The sequence below is a fragment of the Psittacula echo genome (genome assembly GCF_963264785.1).
Source record: "Psittacula echo genome assembly, chromosome: 21".
NCBI lineage: Eukaryota > Metazoa > Chordata > Aves > Psittaciformes > Psittacidae > Psittacula > Psittacula echo.
The window spans coordinates 7621654-7640016 of NC_137757.1; the positions used below are offsets into that span (position 1 = coordinate 7621654).

The 18363-nt window shown below is 55.7% G+C and overlaps 1 protein-coding gene across 1 annotated transcript; it reads left to right on the forward strand.

Annotated features, from left to right (window-relative positions):
- Positions 1-13520: 13520 nt before the first annotated feature.
- MARCKSL1 (MARCKS like 1) lies at positions 13521-14806 on the forward strand. Its single transcript, XM_080632502.1, has 2 exons — positions 13521-13644; positions 14091-14806. The coding sequence occupies exons 1-2, from the start codon at positions 13558-13560 to the stop codon at positions 14628-14630; spliced, it is 627 nt and encodes a 208-aa protein (XP_080488628.1). The 5' UTR covers positions 13521-13557; the 3' UTR covers positions 14631-14806.
- The last annotated feature ends 3557 nt before the right edge of the window (positions 14807-18363 follow it).

Below are 18363 nucleotides of genomic sequence, written 5' to 3' on the forward strand. Positions count from 1 at the left end.
CAAGCGAAGGGCACGGTCAGGAGCAGGAGGAAAGACAAGAAAATGGAGTGCTGAGCCCCACAGCTCACACACTGCGGAGCCCCAGGCTGGAGTGCAGCTGAGCCCCACAGAGACGCCTGCACACAGCACCAGCACCAGAAGTGGGTCAGCACCATGCGGGGATGGGAATGGGACAGAACTGAGCCCACACACCGGGAGGCTGAGGGCAGGGATGTTTCCCTGGTTCCTGCTGTTGGAATGCTGCAGGAAGAACCCCCCAAATCCCCTTAGCATGTGAGTGGGACTGGGGTTGGAGGTTAGGGTCCAACCTGTCCCCAGGCTCTCACATTGCCCCAGTCTGTTCCAGCTCTAGTGCTGGTGGGAACGTCGGGTCACTGTGGGCAGCTGGGCCTGTGTGCCAACCCCATCCCCAGCGTGGCAAAAGGAAATAGCCATGTCCAGCCTTTCCCAAGGATGAGGATTTCCTTCCTCCCATTGAGTGGGGATCCTGAGGTTAGCACGCAGCTGTGGGGCGCTTGGTCTGCAGGATGGGGGGCATGGCAGGAAGCTGTGGGGCAGACACCCCCTGACACCCTACATGGGGTGAAGTTCCCAGCAGGACCCTCATTTCCTCCCCTGCCTGGCCAGGACCCCATGCAGCTGCCTGCAGGGATGAGGGAGCCAGTTTGGTGGGTCAGGATGGAGACGTGGATGTTTCCTTCTGTCCTTCCTCATGGCTCCTCTTTGCCCAGCCTGAGTATCCTGCAGATATTTCTGGGGCAAAACCAGAAGTTGGATGCGGAGATAATGGATTCCCAGAAAACGCTCTTCCTGCTTCTGGGAAGGGCCGTCACAGGGAGCAGGGACATGTCTCATGTCCCATGTCTCTCAAATCCTCTCTGACAGTTCACAGGGGCTTTCCCAGGTGACAACATCCCGGGGGAGCTCCCACGTGGGAATTCCCCTGGCAGCAGCCGTCCTCAAGGTGATTTCATTGAGGACCCAGCTGCCTTGGTGACACCAGGGGTCCCAAGCAGCCCAAATGTGTCTCGTGGCCTTGCTGTGCTCCATCTGCCACCCTACCTGTGCCTGCTAATCTCAGGATTAGCAGCCAGATGCCAGGCACAGGTTTGCTGCAGGTAACGGAGTATCCCTCAGGAAGGAGGTTACGGACATCACAGTGCAGGCAATTAGGTCTGATCCCACAGCTGTGACCCATGGGGCTTGGAGCAAGCTGCTCTAGCGGAAGGTGTCCCTGCCCGTGGCAGGGGGTTGGAGCTGGATGAGCTTTAAGGTCCTTTCCAACCCAAACCAGGCTGGGATCCTATGAGTCTGTGATGCATCCTGGGGTGACCCCAAGCATGGGACATCCAGATAAAGGCCATGCTGGGGATCATGGAGCAAAAAGCCAGGCAGGAATTCCCCCCACAGGGCACAGCCAACCCCTTCCTTGTGCAGACCCAAAAACGGGGCACATGCACAGGGGTTAAGCTTCAGCCTCCCACGCCCCTTCAGGAATTCTCTCACTGCTTCCCAGCAGACACAGATGATGGGAAGTAGCTGGTTTCCCTGCAGAACCCATCACAACATTCCTGAGAAGCCACATCTGCCGCCTGCATCCCCATTCCCGCAACCTACCTGCAGCCGAGAACCCGCTGCTCCCACCCCAGCTGTGTACTGACAGAGCACAGCAGCTGCAGAGCGCTCAGCCCAGGACCCCTGATCCACACACCTGCCCTACACCTGCACCCATTGAGCATGATTTGGGGCAGAAACACGGGCACACATCTCCCACCAGAGCCTGCAAACCTCCATTCTTCCCCCGATGCAGGGGCAAAACCACTGTCACTTTCCAGAGCAGATGCAGCGATGGTTCCCAGGATGAGCCTGCAGCAGTAGTACCCCACTGGGGACCTGGCACCCCCCCCGAACCCCTCCTTGTCCCCCACCAACACACCAGCCTGGGGTGGGACAGGAGCACCCCACAAAGCCAAAGGTGCCCAGCCCAGGCACACTCTGTGGCCTGTGTTCTCTGTGATCTGGAGGCTGGTAGCTTTAATTCTTCCTTAATAATGGTTTATTAATGAAGCCAAACCCCTGAAGGGGCTGATGAAGGGTTTGTTTGCCCACTGCCATCTTACACCGTAGCAGGTTTTGTGTGTGATCAAGGGGAAAAAATATCACTGGGGAGTGATGGGACCATCCTCCCAGTGCTGATCCCACCAGCATCCCCACTCCCATGGGGTGGGGACAGGGCCTCCCGGGCTCTCCTCTCCCCAGACCCAGACCCATGGGCTTCCCATGGGCCCTGGGCTCCCAAACCCAGGAGCTGCTGATCCAAGCAGAACCACACTGGCCGCCTCTGCCCCGCCACTGCCTGACCTTGCTCCAGGCTCCCCTGGCCAAAACCAGGGCAGGACACGGCCCACGAGGCCCCACACTGAGACCTGCCATAATTGGCAGCCCTGAATTAGTGTAACCATACCCTCATTAGCAACTACAAACACATGGCCTCATTTTCTCATCTCAACAAGCCCACGGAGCAGACAAACATGGGGAGGTGCTGCCCAACCTCTCCTAATCCACTGCTCATCACCTGGGCCCGCTGAACTCATTGCACTTGTGCAGCAGAGAATGGCGCTGACACCTCATCCCCACCGCATGGTTCCCATGGGGAGATGATGACTCTCAGCACTACATTGCATGGAGCAGTGCAGGATCCAGATGGACCAGAATGTCCCCTCCTCCCCTTCTGCTTTTGCTGCCATTTAACCCAACTGTCCCCAGAAGTGGCTGTAAATGTATAACAGCTCCATCCTCTGTTCCAACAGCCAGAGGGATGGGAGATGCCACCACTGCTGCTCACTTGGCACTGTGCTGGGCTGAGAAGCTGCATCAGTCTGGGTTTAAACAACCCCAGTGATACAGGCTGGAAACTCCGGATGACTGAAAGGCTGAGAATGGACTGATGGGAGCCTTTGAAGTATCCAAAGAGCAGGGGACAAGGAGGGAGCACGTCTCTAATAGGTGTCAGCCTCTTTGTTGGCCCCATCCCAGGCTCTGTGCAGGTTGAGCCCTCCTGGGTGTCCAAGGGACCACAAAGTACCTCCAAACCCACCCCTGAGACCCTGGAGGACCTAGCTCCTTGCTCAGACCCCAACCAGGAGACCTGTGGGCAGCAACAAGGGGACCCCAGGGGTGCTGGGTTGTGTGTCCCCAGATGGCTGCAGGATCTCCCACATGTATCTGCAGACCCATGGGCTCACCTGGGGAAGGCTCTTGCTGGCACCAGGAGGGTTTCAGTCCCCTGTGAGCCACACGTGCACTGGGGCCAGGCTTCCTCCCGTGGCAGCCCCGAGTCTTTCCTCTGCTCTTCCGCCAATCCCAAGGCCGTCGGCTGCCTTCCTGCCCTGCCACTTCATTTCCTGCCCATGCTCCCAGTGTTCCCTGCTTTCCCTGCTGTGCCAGAACCATCCATCCTCTCTACGGCTCTTCTTTTAACAGGGGAACCTGCCTCCAACACAGTGTCCCCAGACACCATTCTGGGAAACAGCTCAGACAGGGAATTTCAGGGGATCTGTGTTTCTCCACCCGTTTTCTTCTAGCTCAGTGATAAAGGCATCAAAAGGACCAAGTTTCCTGTGGGATCACCCCTGCAGAACTGCAGTTCCTTGACTCCCATCACTTTTGGGGGTCTATCACTGACGTAGTCATGAACCCGCAGCAGGGATCACACACTGGGCTGCCTTCAGGGTGAGAATGAGCAAGATCATCGATACCCCCAGGGCAAACCCCTGCTGCTGCTGGGAGCTGAGGGTCCCACACAGCTCGGCAAGGCCGGCCCCGCTCCGTGCCGCAGCCCCTCTAAGGTCAGGCCATTCCCACACTGATCCCAAGGGTTTCACCCAAACCGGTCAAGTGCGCGGGAGCCCCAGCCTGCAGCAGCAGGCCCGGGGGGGCCCAGGGAGCAGCGGCAGGATGGGACCTGCACAGGCACCCCCATGACCCAGGCAGCCACAATGGAGCATGAACAAAGAGGAAGGCAAAAAGGATTCCTTTTCTTTCCTCCTGGAGTGAGCTGTGTCCCCGCTCCATACCACAGCCCCTGCTGTCCCCCTCCACCCCACACCCCTCAGGGTGAGGATAGGGAAGGGCTCCTTATCTCCCTTCCTGGGTGATGCAAGGTTTGCTCGTCACCACTGCTCCTGAGGTCCATCCATCCACTCCTGAGGTCACTTCCAGTGACAGCTTCACCCGGCGCTGCAGGGGTGATGGCCCTTACGTATGCTTCATCCCTCCCTGCCCCACAGCTGCTTGGCCAAGACCCACTAGGGTTTTCCCCCTCCATTTCCAGTGCAGCTGGAGACATCCCAGGGGACAGAGGGGATGGGGGAGGTTCCCTGCACACCAGGCGTTGGAAGCAGCCCTGTGTCAGCCAGGAAGAAGTGAATTAGGAACCAATCTCATTATCACTGCTGGCTGCTTCGAGAGGGCTGCGGGATGGGGACAGGGACACAGGGCAGAGTGTGGTGTGGTGCTTTGGCTGCTGCCAGCACTGCAGCACCCAGCTCTAATGAGCTGGGAGGTTAATTAGTCAGTGTTAATTCATGTTAATTACTCAGAGGAGCTGGGAGACTGATTCTTCCTCTGCCACCTGGCTGGAATGTGCAGGGCCTGGCTGGTGGGTGGCACAATGGTGTGTGCAAGTGCACCTGTGTGTGCACACATGGGTGTCTGGATCTGCATGCGCACAGCCAGCCATGCACCCATATGCCCGTGTACACGTGCGCACGATGGGATGAGGGATGTGAAGTTCCCTGTGGGTGATTCACGCTATTCCTCAACTTTGTTGCCCTACAGCAAGGGCTGAGACGCCCGAGGAAGCTGCAAGGATTTCCAAACAGGCTTGGGAAAGCCCCCCCACCGGGATTTCTTCTGTTCTCCAGGATCCAAACACAGCTCTTTGGGGATGAAGAAGCCCCATGGGCAGCAGCAAGGCCAGGAAGCATTAGACTAGATTAGGAGCATTAGGCTCTGCTGCAAGGAGGGAAGAGGATGGGAAACATGGCGTGGCTGGATCCAGCCAGGATTGAGCCCCTCTCCGGGCTGGGGGCTGAGCAAGGGATGAAGCTGCTCCATCTCACACCAGTTTAGTCAATTTGGTCTCACATCTTGTGCTGCTGTTGGCTTCTGTGATTTCTTTCTTCCTAAAACAGAATTGCAAGGACAAAAATACTAAAAAAAGGCAAAACCTTAATCCTGTAAATCCTATGCTGAAGGCCTCAGAGTGCAGCACAGGCTTGGGGTGCCCATGGTCAGATGCAGCTCAGTGTCTTTCCAGGGGTGTTGCAGCCACCACATCAGCTAGGCAAATGGGACCAAGATTGAATCAGCTGCATGCCAGAACAATCCGTTATCACTGCCAGGGCAGCAGGGATGCATCCATCCCACTGGGGCACTGGCACCACGGTGAGTGCCACACCAGGGCAGGGACACATGGCACACACTGAGGCCTTGAGCTGCCACTAAATGAGGGAAGCAGGATCTGTGTCCCCACAATGGGGCTGAGCTGATGTCGCCCCCAGCTCTCAGCCATCTGGCCAGGCTGTATTAAAGCCCTGGAGAAGCTGAAGAGAAACGAGGTCAGGGCTGTGATGGCAGTGGGGATAAGGTCAGCCTGCACCCACTTTGCCTTCCCTGGTCACCCTCTTGTGTCTCCAGTGGGACCCAATTGTCCAGAGCAGGGACTGCTCTTTGTGATGTCCTTGGAGCTCAAATGGGAACCGAAAGCAAGCCCCAGCCCTGACTGGTGCAATGTGCTGGGTGGACTTTGCACCATTGCAGCTTTACTGCAGCCCAGCAGCACCAGCAGAGCTGAGCAGAAGGGCTGCACCGTGCCTTGAGGAAAAGCTGCCCATGCCCTCAGCACTGCTGGGGACACGCAAGACATCCAACACCAGCACAAAGGGAGCACAGAGCCCCCAAACCTCTGCAGATACCCCAGGATATGGTCAGGAGGCACAGCGTGTATCCAGATGTGCCACTGCTGCCCAACCCAGGCACATGGGGCAGTGCCAAAACTGTGCCCACACATGAGCACAATGTGCATGTGCGAGTCCCCACAGGCAGCTGCCTGCGTGTCATGCATTTTTCAGGAGAACAGGGTTAGTGGGTCACTCCAGCACCCGAGGCTCTGCTCCAGCTGAGCTGCTTTGCTGCCAAACCCAGCACCACAGCACTGACAGGGCTGAGGCAGGCAGCGGCTAAGGCCACGACAATGCAGCTGTGGCTGCATCTCCCTGGGGCTGCGATGATCTTAATGCCCTCACCAACTCCAGCCATCATACACTGGCATCCAAGAAGCCAGGCCAGTGCCCATCCTGCTGCCAACAGGCAGGAAGCAGTCAGGGAGGACACACGCACCATCTCGGAGGACAATGAAACCCCCCACAAGGGCTGTCAGATGCTGGGGCTCTCGCAGGCTCTTGGTGAGGCTGAAGAGGAAAAGCTGCCACAGTTAAAAGTTAACACAGAGACAAAGCAGAGCCGGGCCAGTAACGCCAGCGCAGCCCCACCAATGCAAACAGCACTGGCTTTATGGCAGCCCAGCCCTGATAAAGGAGTGAGTGGCTTCATTTCCAGCTGCCCTGCCTCTCCCTGCAGTGCTGCTCCCCTTGGCACTGTCATCCCCACCAGTGCCCATGCCCATGCTTGCACACACATGTGCAATGCAGCATGAACATGCTGGTGCACTGTGGACTGGGAATAGGGTGAATCCAGACCTAGGGTGAAGGCAGACCTGAGGTGAATCCAGACCTGGGGTGAAGACAGACCTGAGGTGAATCCAGACTTGGGGTGAAGACAGACCTGGGTGCAATCCAGTCATAGGGCACACCAGCAGCAACACAAGGCCCATCACCACGCATCCCTGTGCCCACAGTCACCCGCATCTCGCATCCCTCAGCCGTTGCCATGGCTACGGCCATGCAAGTCTGGGTGAAATGCATCCTCTGGAGCAGCCGCAAGCCATGGGGGTGGGGAAGGCACCACTGCTCTGCTGCACACCACTGAAGTATGATGAGTATATTATAGTGAGGACCCCCCATGCCAGAGGTTTGCCAGCACTGAGTGAGCCCAGGGATGAGGGTTCAGAGAGCAGCGGCTTCCTCCAGCCCATGTGCCCCCCATCATAGCATCCCACCAGCTCTTGGAAGGCAGAGAGTGGAACCAGCATTTCTGGAAGGCAAAGTGCTCCCCAAGAACCTTAGCACAAGGCTGGGGCACAGAGCAGCCCTTTGGAGCCCATCACCAGGGTGTCTGGGCTGCCCGACCATCTGGCTCCTGCCCAGCCCCGCTCTGGGGCCACTTTCAGTTTTGCTCCAAGGTAGAGGGGAATTCTGTTCCTGCCAATTAAGCAATTCAGGGACAGCAGGGGCTGAGGGAGGGGATTTCTGATGGAAAGTTGCAGACAATCCCAGTGCTGCATCATTCCCTGCTGAGCTCTGCTCTCAGCTCCCACCCCACATCCCACCCTGTGGGGACTGAGCCCCTTCCCCATCTCACCTGCGTGGGAACTTGGGAAGAGGCTTTTCCTGGCACCCCAGGATTTACTGGGGGTGACAGGTACCCCTCGTGGCATAGCCCCAGTAAAACAGCCAGGATCTCCTGGTAGAAGGAGCAGCAATGAAAGGGTTAATGGCATCAACACAACATAATGAAGCTGTAACGTTAATAATCATTAAGATGGGTGGGGCTGGAGTTTACATCTCTCTGTTTGGATATCAAAAGATGACACCAACTCTCTCATTTCCCCCATTCCCTCCTCCATTCCTCTGGTGCTCCCCATCCCTCCATCCAGGCTGGGTGTCTGTGTGTCCTTCCTGCTGCCTGTCCATCCATCCCAGTCCCTTCCCCCATGCTGTCCTCTGCACACACTGGCCTCTTCTCTCTGCCTGGGCCCGTCAGATGTTGCTGAAAGGGAACAATGCGACGTATTGTCTCTCCCCGCTCACAGGCATCAAAATCTAGCAACGCAACAAAAGGACACATTGACTTGCTGGGAGAAAGAGGCCCACACATCCCCGGCTGCCCCAGAGCATCCCAGCGCTGAGCCTGTGGCCTGGGTTTGCCAGCACGGCTGCCCCATGATGCAGTTGGGTGAATGCCACCAGCCCTGGAACTCGGGCAAGAGGGGTCACCACGATGGGTTGGGGGTCACCATGATGGGATGGGGGTTACCAGGATGGTATGAGGGTTACTGTGATGAGCTGGAGGCCACCATGATGGGATGGGGGTTACCATAATGAGCTGGGGGTCACCATGAAAAGATGGGGGTTACCATGATGAGCAGGAGGTTACCACAATGGGCTGGGGGTCACCACGATGGGCTGGCCATGCCCTGTTGCTAGGGTATGTCCTTGGGATCAGCATTGTGGCTGTGCACGTATGAGATGCTCGCTGGACTCACACTGACTTTGCTGTCCCCCACCAGCCATGCACCCACCTTTGCAGCCTCAAGTAGACCTGAGTCTCACCCACGGTTGTACCCTCTGAGATAAGGGAAGGAACCAGCCATGTTCACCACAGCATGGCTGGGCTCAGGGAGCACTGAGCAGTGTGGCAATTCCCAAAATGCACATGCCCTCCTGCTCACTTCCCACTGCGTGCTCCAGCTGTGTGGCATGCAGACAGCTCCCATTCACCTCCACAGGCAGCTCCAAAGGAAACAGGACGGGAAAAGCTCCACTTGGACTGAGCAGTGCTTTTGTTACCATTATAAACTTCCCTTTTAATGAGGAAGGAGGCTCTGAAACACAGTCCCTGCTAAGTACCCAACCGGGGAACGCCACCAGCAGCCCTGGCCAGGGTGGGAGGGAGCAGAGCACCCATCCACCCTGCCATCTCTGCTGCCAGCTGGATGCTGTGGCCTCTTTGTTCTCTGGGCACCCACTCGCAGCCACCCTGCTCTCCTAACGCAGCCGAACCAGCTTGCTCAGGGTCAGGGAGCCCTTTATCAGCACCGAAATGCAGCTTGCAGTGGGATGCAGGAGATATGGTGTGTGGGATGAGCATCCCGCCAGGGCGAGGGATTGTGTTGGATTCCTGTTCTCCCAGGAGCAGTCAAGAGACCAGTGGGCTGGCAAGGGTGATGTAGGGGCTCCTCGGAGGGTGTTGATCCCCAGAAACTCCTCCTGCCCAATGCCTCACATCCCACCACTGTCCTTGGGGTGAAGCGGGGCTGGGGGCCTGGGGCAGCACAGCACAGCCCCTGCTGATGAGCTTGGAGGGGTTCAGGTTTTCAGCTTGGCTTTTTTTGCAAATGCTCCAGCTGCTGGCCCAGCAGAAGGGCAGATGGTCTCTGACATAAGAGTCCAAGGCAATTGCTCTCTCTTTCCTCTGCCATGACTCCAGCTGCCAACCACTTCCTCCCCCATGCAAGGAAGGAAGGGGGTGACCGGGGAAGGGTCCTGGGGTGGAAGCAGGGGCTGGTCCCACGGGGTGGGATGTGGGAGGATGGTACTGGAGTGAAAGGCAAGCCCAGAAATAGCAAACACAGTTACAAAAGGCGCCGGTTGCCATGGGATCTTCACACCAAAACTGCCAGGGCTCTGGCAAGCACAAGAACGGCCCTTTCATGTGTTTCTAGGGGAAGTCAGCACTGGGCTGGAGCCTTTCCCAGTGCAGGAAGGATTTTGGGACCCTGCCTGTGGTACCAGCTATGTGCAGGCAGCAGCAAGAGCCCTGGTGATGTCCCAGGCAGACCCTTGCCTGAGTCCAGGATGCTTTTTCCTGAGGCCAGTGTCAGAGCTCCACTTGGCACCGACTCAGAAGCCAACCCGAGTGACAGCACAGCCATGAGTGGGTTCAGCAACAACTGACTTCTGCTTAGTTGAAAGACTGGGAAGATCCCTTGGGCATCCCACAGCCACACTCTTCCTCCTGTCTGCCTGGCCCCCCCATCCCTCTTCTCCTGCAGAAATCCCCCCTCACCTAGCACTTACAACCCCCCCAGCCCCTTCACCCATCCCCTGAAGGGCAGCACAGGCAGAGGCAGACCCTCAGCAGCACGTACTATGTTTATGCGAGGGCTGTTTCCCAGGGCTGTTCCCATGTCAGAGCTGCCATGTTGGCAGAAGCCATTACCATCCATCCCTGTATACAGCACAGCCTGGCCCTGCACTGTCCCTGTTGGAATTCTCTCCCCAGAGAGATCTAATTAGATAATTCCTTTGCTATTTATAAATCAATATGGAAATCCCTCTGCTTTATTCCCTGCACCACCAGTTGCCCTGGCTGGGGCCCTGCTAACTCAGTTAAAAACCTCGAGCAGATGATCAGAGGCTTGTGAATGGCTCTAGATACAGGAATAAATAATGGCATTAATTCTTTGTTAAGGGCTGGGCGATACAATAGGTGCCAGCGGCAGGGCAAGGGGCAGGAGGCTGCAGACCCAACCCCATGGCACAGGGGCTGTGGTTGCGGCAGTCTTTCAGCCCTTAATGCCTACTAAATTACTAATGAGCACACAGGCTAAGTAGGTCTGGGAAGTGGAAAATAATATCCACAAAGATCTTGGATCTTGGGGGTCTTTCAGGTAGGAGCAGGGCAAACAGATCTGTCTGCCCACCCATCTGCTAGAGGAGCAGACAGAGCCCTAATCTGCCTGTCCTCTGCTCCCTGCAAAGCACCATCACTTCCCCATCAGCCACAGCTTCGGTAGCCAGCGGAGATCCCACATGGAGCATCCTCTGCCCTGCTCCAGTTCCCTGCATGGCACCTGGGGATGGACCAGCCCAAACTGCATGTGATGGACCCCATGGCAAGAGGGGCTGGCGGCTCTTCTGCTGCATGTGTTTGGGTTGGTTTTCAGTTTATGGTGTTGCCACAGCATGTGTTCTGTGCCATCAACATCCCTGCGACACACAGAAGAGAAATACAGCCTCTTCCCAGGTTGAGAGCTGGAACAACCAGGTCTGTCTGAGGAGACCCATGCTCACCCCGCAGAGCTCCGGGACTTGGCCACAGCAAGTGCCACTGAGCCCTCCTGGTGCTGCTGCCACCAGCATGGCAGGATAGACATCTGTAGCACAGCAAGGCCTTGGAAGAGGAGAAACACTCAGGAATGCATAGAGGAAGGTCTCTGTTTATAAACACAGCCTTTACACAGGGCTGCAGAAGAGGGTTTTAATTAAAAGCTGGGATAAAGAGATGTGGCAACTGGGGAATCCTTGGAGATAAAAGCCACTAGAAAACCATGAGTGAGGTTTCCTGCATCACCTCAGATGGGGACAGGGGCCACCACCCCTCCAGCAAGTCTGCATCTTGACTGATCATGCTGAAGTTTGCCCTTTAGAGCGATCGCATCTGCCTGCCCTCACTCCAGCGCTGCCCAACGATTGCTGTGGCAGGGAGCAGTGGGTGTGAAGTGTTTTCTCCCCTCCAGCAAAACATGGAAGAGACTTGGGCTCTGCAAAGGGCTGGTTAATGGGAGGCCCCAACCCCATAGATCTCCTCTCAAATAAGGAAGCTCAGCCACTCATCCAGCCCACCACTGAAGAAAACATCTTTCCAGCAAGGAGCACTAGGGCTGCCGCTGGCACCCCAAAGGCCTCACCCCCAGAGCCCCCAGCTGCAGTACCTGCAGTGGGGACGGTGCGGGATGGTCTTGGGGTTGTCACATGGATGGACAGACTTGAGTGGGTGCTGTAAAAGCTGATGATTCTCCGGATGCCAGATGTCTTGGTGCAGTGGTGGGGCAGCATGGTGGGATGAGATGGACAGATTGGGACAGGATGCAATGGGATGCAATGGGGTGGGGTGGGATGGGACAGCAGCATGAGGACTCCTTGCATTGCTGCAAAGAGCCAGGACAGAATGAACCTTAGCAGAAAGACAGAAAATCACTCCCAGAGGGTGGGAAGAAAGCCCAGGCGCCCCCCAAGAGCTGCTGGGGTAGAGGGAAGAATGCACCAGCTGTGGCTCTGCAGGGTTTTGCTCCCCAGCAGGTAATGGTTGGGAACACTGGCCCAGAGCTCACCCTCTGGAACAAGTGGCAGAAGACAAAGCATGTTTGCTGATCGATCTAATACACTTTCTTGGACCATTTATCTTCCCAAAGCAAACAGCAAAGCACTTGCTTACGAACAGGGCACGTCCTCTGTGGCTCCTCTGCAGCCCCGCTGGCTGCTTGGGCAGCTCCATCTTGCTGATGGCCAAAGCCATTCAAGGGCTTTATCAACTGGCAACTGAAAGTCAATAAGGAAAATGCTGCCTGGTTTAATTAACAGAGAAATCTTGCTCTGACGAGGGTGAGATGATGTGTGCCAGGGGGAGGAGGGAGGACAGAGACAAAACATGACCTTGTTGGTGGCACACACACAGTACCACATTGTTGTTTTCCCTGTGGAGATGCTGGCCTTGATGCTGCACAGGCTCGGTGGGTGCTGGGGTCCTGCCTACCCCATGGCAGGTTTGACAGGAATGGGATGCATGGTGCCTTGATGGCACTGGGCCTGTGGGGCTCAGGACCTGGCACTCGGGAGCTGCAGCTCTGGGAGGATGTGGCTGGCCAGGGAGAACCATTGGCTTGGACAAGCACAAAAGGGTTTTGATTTCGGGACACGCCCCCAGTGAAATCAGCTCTGCCTGGGTTGGAAGGGACCCCCATGAGTGAGTCCCCCATGGCCACTGCTGGCTCCAGGCAGTAGCAAGGCTGTGGCCAGTGGCCATGGCAGCATGGGAAGCTGTAGGCCTTTTGCCAGTGTTAGTGTCCGCTTTGGTTTAGTTCCATTTTCTTTCCTCCTGAACTCTCCTTTTCCAGGAAAGCAGAGAAGAGAAAGACCTAGAGATGAAAAAACACCCTAATGGTCTGCATGCTGGGGTTTACTGCGAGGGGGGAGCTGAGGTGTGACCCATAGCACAACCTGTCCCCTGCAGCAAGACCCATTAGGATCTGATGGGCTGGGGTGAGCAGTACCTCGGGGTAAGTGGTACCCCAGGGTGACAAGGCTGAGGCAAGCTTCACCAGGACACTGTTCTGGGGGTGATGGTGCTCGGATGAGCGGCATCATGGGACCTTCCTATGGGGGACTGGGATTTGGGGAGCAGCACCCCAGGGGTGTCAGGGCTGGCGGCAGAGGAATCCCAGGGATGTCAGCGTCAGGATGAGCAGCACCCTAGGGCTGGCGGAACTGGGGATGACAGCGATAGAGGGAGGAGCACCCCAGAAGCGTCGGGGCTGGGGACAAAGGCACCGCAGGGGTGACGGGGATGGGGTGAGGAACACCCCAGGGGTGTCGAGGCCATGGGGAACACCGCCCGCTCCTTTTGCCCACTGCCTTGCACCAGCCCCGTCCCACCGGGGCTGTCCCGTCCCCTGGGGTCGTCCAGCGGCCAATCCCCCAGCTCGTCCCCGGCGGAGCGGTGGCTGCATCCCCGTCCTCGTCCCCCGCCCCCGGGGCGGGGTCGTCATCGTCCCGCCCCCGCCCCGCGCCTTATTAACGGAGCGGCTGGGGGCTCCTTCACTCTCTCTTGGCGCCGCCCCGCTGCAGCGGCGCGGTCCCCCCGACGTGCCGCACCATGGGCAGCCAGGGCTCCAAGGCGGGGGGCAGCGCCCCACCGGCCGGCCACGCTGCCTCCACCGAGCCGGCCAAGGCAAACGGGCAGGTAGGTACCGAGCAGGGGAGGACCCCGGAGACCCCGCCGGGGTGGGCGGACGCGCAGACAAAGGCGGCTACGGCTGCTGCTCGGCGGGAAAGGGGTGGCGGTGACGGCCCCGGGGGGCCCCTCCTGCCCGGCGGGTACCGAGCGATGCGGCTTCGCCCGCGCCGTCCCCCCGCTCCCTCCCGGTAGCGGGTGGGGACCTGCCGGCCGCCTCGCCCTGGGACAGGGCGTGGAGCGCGGGCGCCCCCCGGTGGCAGCTCATTGACGCCCGCCCCCCCCCCATGTCCGGTTAGTGCGTCCCATCCTACCCTGCTTGCTCCAGGTGCCCTGGTTTCTCTCCAGTATCCCGGCGGGTTGCGGGGCTTTGGCGGGGAGGCAGTGTGTGTGCGGAGTGGGGTGTTGCCGGTTCCCCGCCGTGCCTGATGCGGTTCTCTACTCCGCCCCTGCAGGAAAACGGCCATTTGAGGGTGAACGGGGACACGACGGCCCGGGCGGGCGGTGAAGCGGCGGTTCCGAACGGGAACGGCTCGTCCGAGCCTCTCGAGTGCAGTGGGAACGCCATCGAGCCTGTTCCCCCCGCACAGGCGGGGGATGCTCGGCCGGAGGGGGCCGCTGCCGCTCCCCGGGACACCCCCAAGAAGAAGAAGAAGTTCTCGTTCAAGAAATCCTTCAAGCTGAGCGGGATCTCCTTCAGGAGGAACAAGAAGGAAGCCGGGGACTCCGCGGGCTCCACTCCCTCGGAGGAACAAGCCCAGGCCGGGGAGAGCCCCGGCAGCGCGGCCGACGGGATGGAACCCCCGGCCGCCCTCGGCGAAGGGGCGGTGGCGGCGCGGGGCAGACCCGCGGCGAGCACCGAGCCCGGAGGAAGCGGGGAGGAGGAGCAGCAGCAGCCGGGGGAGCTCCCCGGGGCCACAGCCGAGCCAGGGGAGACCTCAAAACCTGCGGGGCCTGAGCCTACAGCAACCGCGGCAGAGCAGGAGGAGGAGTAGACCCCGCTTGGAATGTCCCAACCCCAGGAGTGTCATGGACTCACAGCCTTCCCCACACACGTCCCACCCAAACTGATGCGGCTTTCCAAAACCAACCCCCTTCCCGAGTGATTCTTTCCCATCTCCATTAGAGAGCTAGTTTGGATTCCCACCACTGCCGCTACAACTTGGAGTAGTTCTACCTGAATCCTTCACGATGGTCGAGGGAGATTATCCTGGACGTAACTGGAACTTACAGTTTGTGATCGCTGCCGGCTCCTGGCTGTCCTCAAAGCCCAGTAACTGTTCAATGGATCCTTTTTCTTCTTTCTTTCAGTTTACGTTCCTGGTTCTGACTTTAAATGAAGGCATTTTGTGCTTTTTTCCCTAGAAATCAATGGTTTAAGAGCTAATCTTGTTAGGTTTTTATAATGGCTTACTCTTGGCTTAAAACCATAAAGCTTGTAAGTCCCCTGTGTTTAATTCTACTCTAGGGGTGTGGGATGGATGGGCAGGGACCTGCAGCTGTAAACTGTGAAGCAACATTGGGGTTCTCTGTAAATAATTACTTTTTTTAATGGCCAAAACACTTGATTTGCAGTTTTCTAAAAAGAAAGAAAGAAAAAAAAAAAAAAAGCTGTATGGGCTTTCTTGTAACATTTGAAAGGAATAAATGGTGACCCCTTCATGGGTGAGCTTGAGTCCTCCTTGTCCTGGCTGAGGGCTGGGGATGGTCCCAGTTGCTTATTTAGTTCACCAGCTGCTGCATTTAATCACTCCAGCCCCATTAATTGACTTGCAGCAGATGTAGAGCTGCAGCCACAAGGGACTTTCTCACATGAGCCTCTTGTCACTGCTTTGGGCTCAGGGTTGAGCTGGCTGCTCTGTACCTGTGTTCTTTGGGATCTGGTAGGGGGGAAAGAAAAAGCCTTTTCTGATAAAGAGGGGCCCAGGAGGGCTGCTGGGTGAAATTCCCATTTTAAGCTTGGTTTCTTTAAATATTCTTTAGACTATGATTAACTCCTATTCCCTGAAGACAGCTTGGAGTACAAAAGCCATGTGCTGGGAGCAAAGATTTACTTGCAAAGAGAAAATGGGTGCTATTATCACTTGTCCCATTGACCTGCACAGGGACAGAGGTGATGTTTCCCAAGCAGGCAGTAGTACAGACCTTAAGGGCTGTGGCCTTGCCTAGAGCTGCAGCAGCAGCCCCTCCATTAGTGGCCTGCTCCTAATTCCTATCTTAACTCCTGGTATTTGGGCTGGCAAGAGATAGAGAACGGCAAGGACCCTTGTTTGCCCAATGGGATGGTGGGGCCTGGGGTGAGGACTGCCTTCTGTAGCCCTGGAGTAGCTGGAAATAGCCAAAAGTCTTGGTTTTACATATCACATCCTGCTATCAACAGCTAAAGCGAGTGACCTGATACCAAATGCAGCCTGATGTTCATCCCTAATTATCTGGAGGGGCAAAAAAATGGGTATTTTAAATGTAGTCACAGGTCTGCAACTGATTTCCAGGATCGCTGGGGGTCTGTGGTGGGAGATGGAGCTGCAGTGAGCCCCAGTGGGATGCAGGGCTCAGTGCACCCCAGTGTGGCAGCCTGGCAGCCATTTTGGGAGGCACTGGGAAGAAGAGGGCTGTGGATGCACATCAGGGAGCATGAGCTGGGCAGGGGTCACCTCAATGGGGCACTTGGTTTTGTTCAAGGAGGAGAAGATTTCAATTGTCTGCTGTGCTGAAGGGGATAACAGAGTTTCCTGGAGCAGTATTCCAGCAAGGGAAGTCAACTGTGCCATACGAAGCTTTGTTTTGCCGACAGCAAAACCAGAATTACAATCCTTTGCTTATGAAGCTTGAGTCTTTTGAGCCCATTTCAGGTGTGATCCCTGTTACAGAATTATCCTGCTCTTACTTACATTAAATAAGTTTTTTACACTTGAATACTGGATAAAATCCACTCAAGTTCATCCAGAAGATGCTCCCTTCCCATAACATATTCCTTTTCTGGATCAGCATTGCTTTCAGAGCATCTAATGTATGAAGGACTGACTCCAAACATACCACAAAGCCAGTGCTGATGGATGAGAACCCAGGTGTAATTGAGGAAGGAGATAAAACCCTGTGACCCTTAGGAAAGTTGCGAGCACACAGACCCTGTGGTGTTTTGACTTACTTTTTGTGGAGAGAATGGGCACGAGGAAAATTTCAAGGCTATTCTGTAAAGCACAGGAGAAAAGGAAAAACAAACCACAAAACCCCCAAACCTCAACCAAAGAAGATGAGGCCACCTTTCACCTGCAGCATGTAACGTGCTCCAAACATAATGTTTTGGTGAATGGCATTTAAACCTACACATCCAGCCCTCTTCCTGAAAGAGGGAAAGCAATCCTGCCTTACCTCATCTTTCTTTCTGCTGTGTTTTGTGGCCTGGACCTACATTGTACTTCATTATCATGACCAAGCTACCGCTCCATTTTCCAGCAATGGCTCTGAGAACAAACTAAACCCCAGCTCTTAAGCATTTCTTCTCAGCAGAAAGCATCACAAACTCACACCACCCATAGAAATGTGCAAGTTTTATTACAAAGATTCTCAAAATTCAAAATAAAAGCATCTTTAAAAAACCACACGATCCCCCCTCCCCAACCCCAACACAAAGGTACACTGATCTCTCTCACTTCACATACAAACACTGAAGAGCTGGAGTGAGGTGTCACTCAGATTCAAAAAGAGACTTAAAAACTCATGCTGGAAACGGGAAAGTATTTAAAAAAATAAAACATTTTTAAAATAACCTGTGTGAAGTTAGCAGCATTATTAGAGTTGAAACCGTCAGCAGCGCTCCGTGGGAGGTACAGATCCTCTTAGGGCCAGAGGAATCCCCCTGAGGAAGGAGAGCAGCGAGTCAAAACTGCCTGCAAAACTTCAGCAAAGTATTTCCCCAGAAGCTTATCTAATGATCTGCTGCACACACGGAGATGCAAAAGAAAGGCCAGTTCTGGTCACAAAAGACCTCTGCGTGTGAGATAATGTGTGGGAGTAGGAAGAGGAGTAGTTATAAAAACTTACAGAGCCCCATCTGCTGTTCCCTGATAAAGATAACAGCTTGGGAGGCTGATAAGAAGGGTCTCCTTGCTTACTGGCCTTGAGAGCAAGAGAGAGGAAAGGTCTGGTATGATAATGTTTGTAACTTCACTTCAGAGAAGAGTTTTTCAGTGAGTGACGCACATCAACAAAAGATGTCAGCCAAGTTCTGTTCATGAATGGTGGTTTCAGGCTCAGGACATGGCTCAGTACTGAGGAAAGCACACGATGGCACATGCAGCACAGGCTGAACGAGCAGGGAAAGCAAAGCAGGCAGCCAAATGGGCAGTAACTCACTTTCCTCCTCAAAGAGGGGCGTAGGTATAGGAAAAAAGGTATAGAAGTTTCATCCCTTTTCTTACTCGAGATGCAGAATGCCACACCAACTGGATCTGCAAGAGCTTGGAAAGTGTTAACCACCACAGGAGGGTGATTTTCAGTTTGCATTTTCCAGATCTACACCCTCAGGGCTCTGGGTCTGGTTCACTTTTCAGATTACTTTTAAGCTGCTTCGTCTCTTTCTGCAAGTTTGCTGCAGGGAGGTAGCCAACTCTATTCAAGAACTGCACTATTTGACCCTGAGAAGCAGCACCAGCTTGCAGTTACTTGCCATGATGGAATCAAATTGAAAACCAAAGGAATAATTAGTCTCTCACAGGCTTCATTTAG

Bases quoted from the DNA above. Each gene is read 5' to 3' on its own strand.
- MARCKSL1 (XM_080632502.1), top strand. From the start codon at position 13,558: ATGGGCAGCCAGGGCTCCAAGGCGGGGGGCAGCGCCCCACCGGCCGGC. The intron at 13,645-14,090 runs GTAGGTACCGAG...CCGCCCCTGCAG, and splicing joins CGGCCAAGGCAAACGGGCAG to GAAAACGGCCATTTGAGGGT.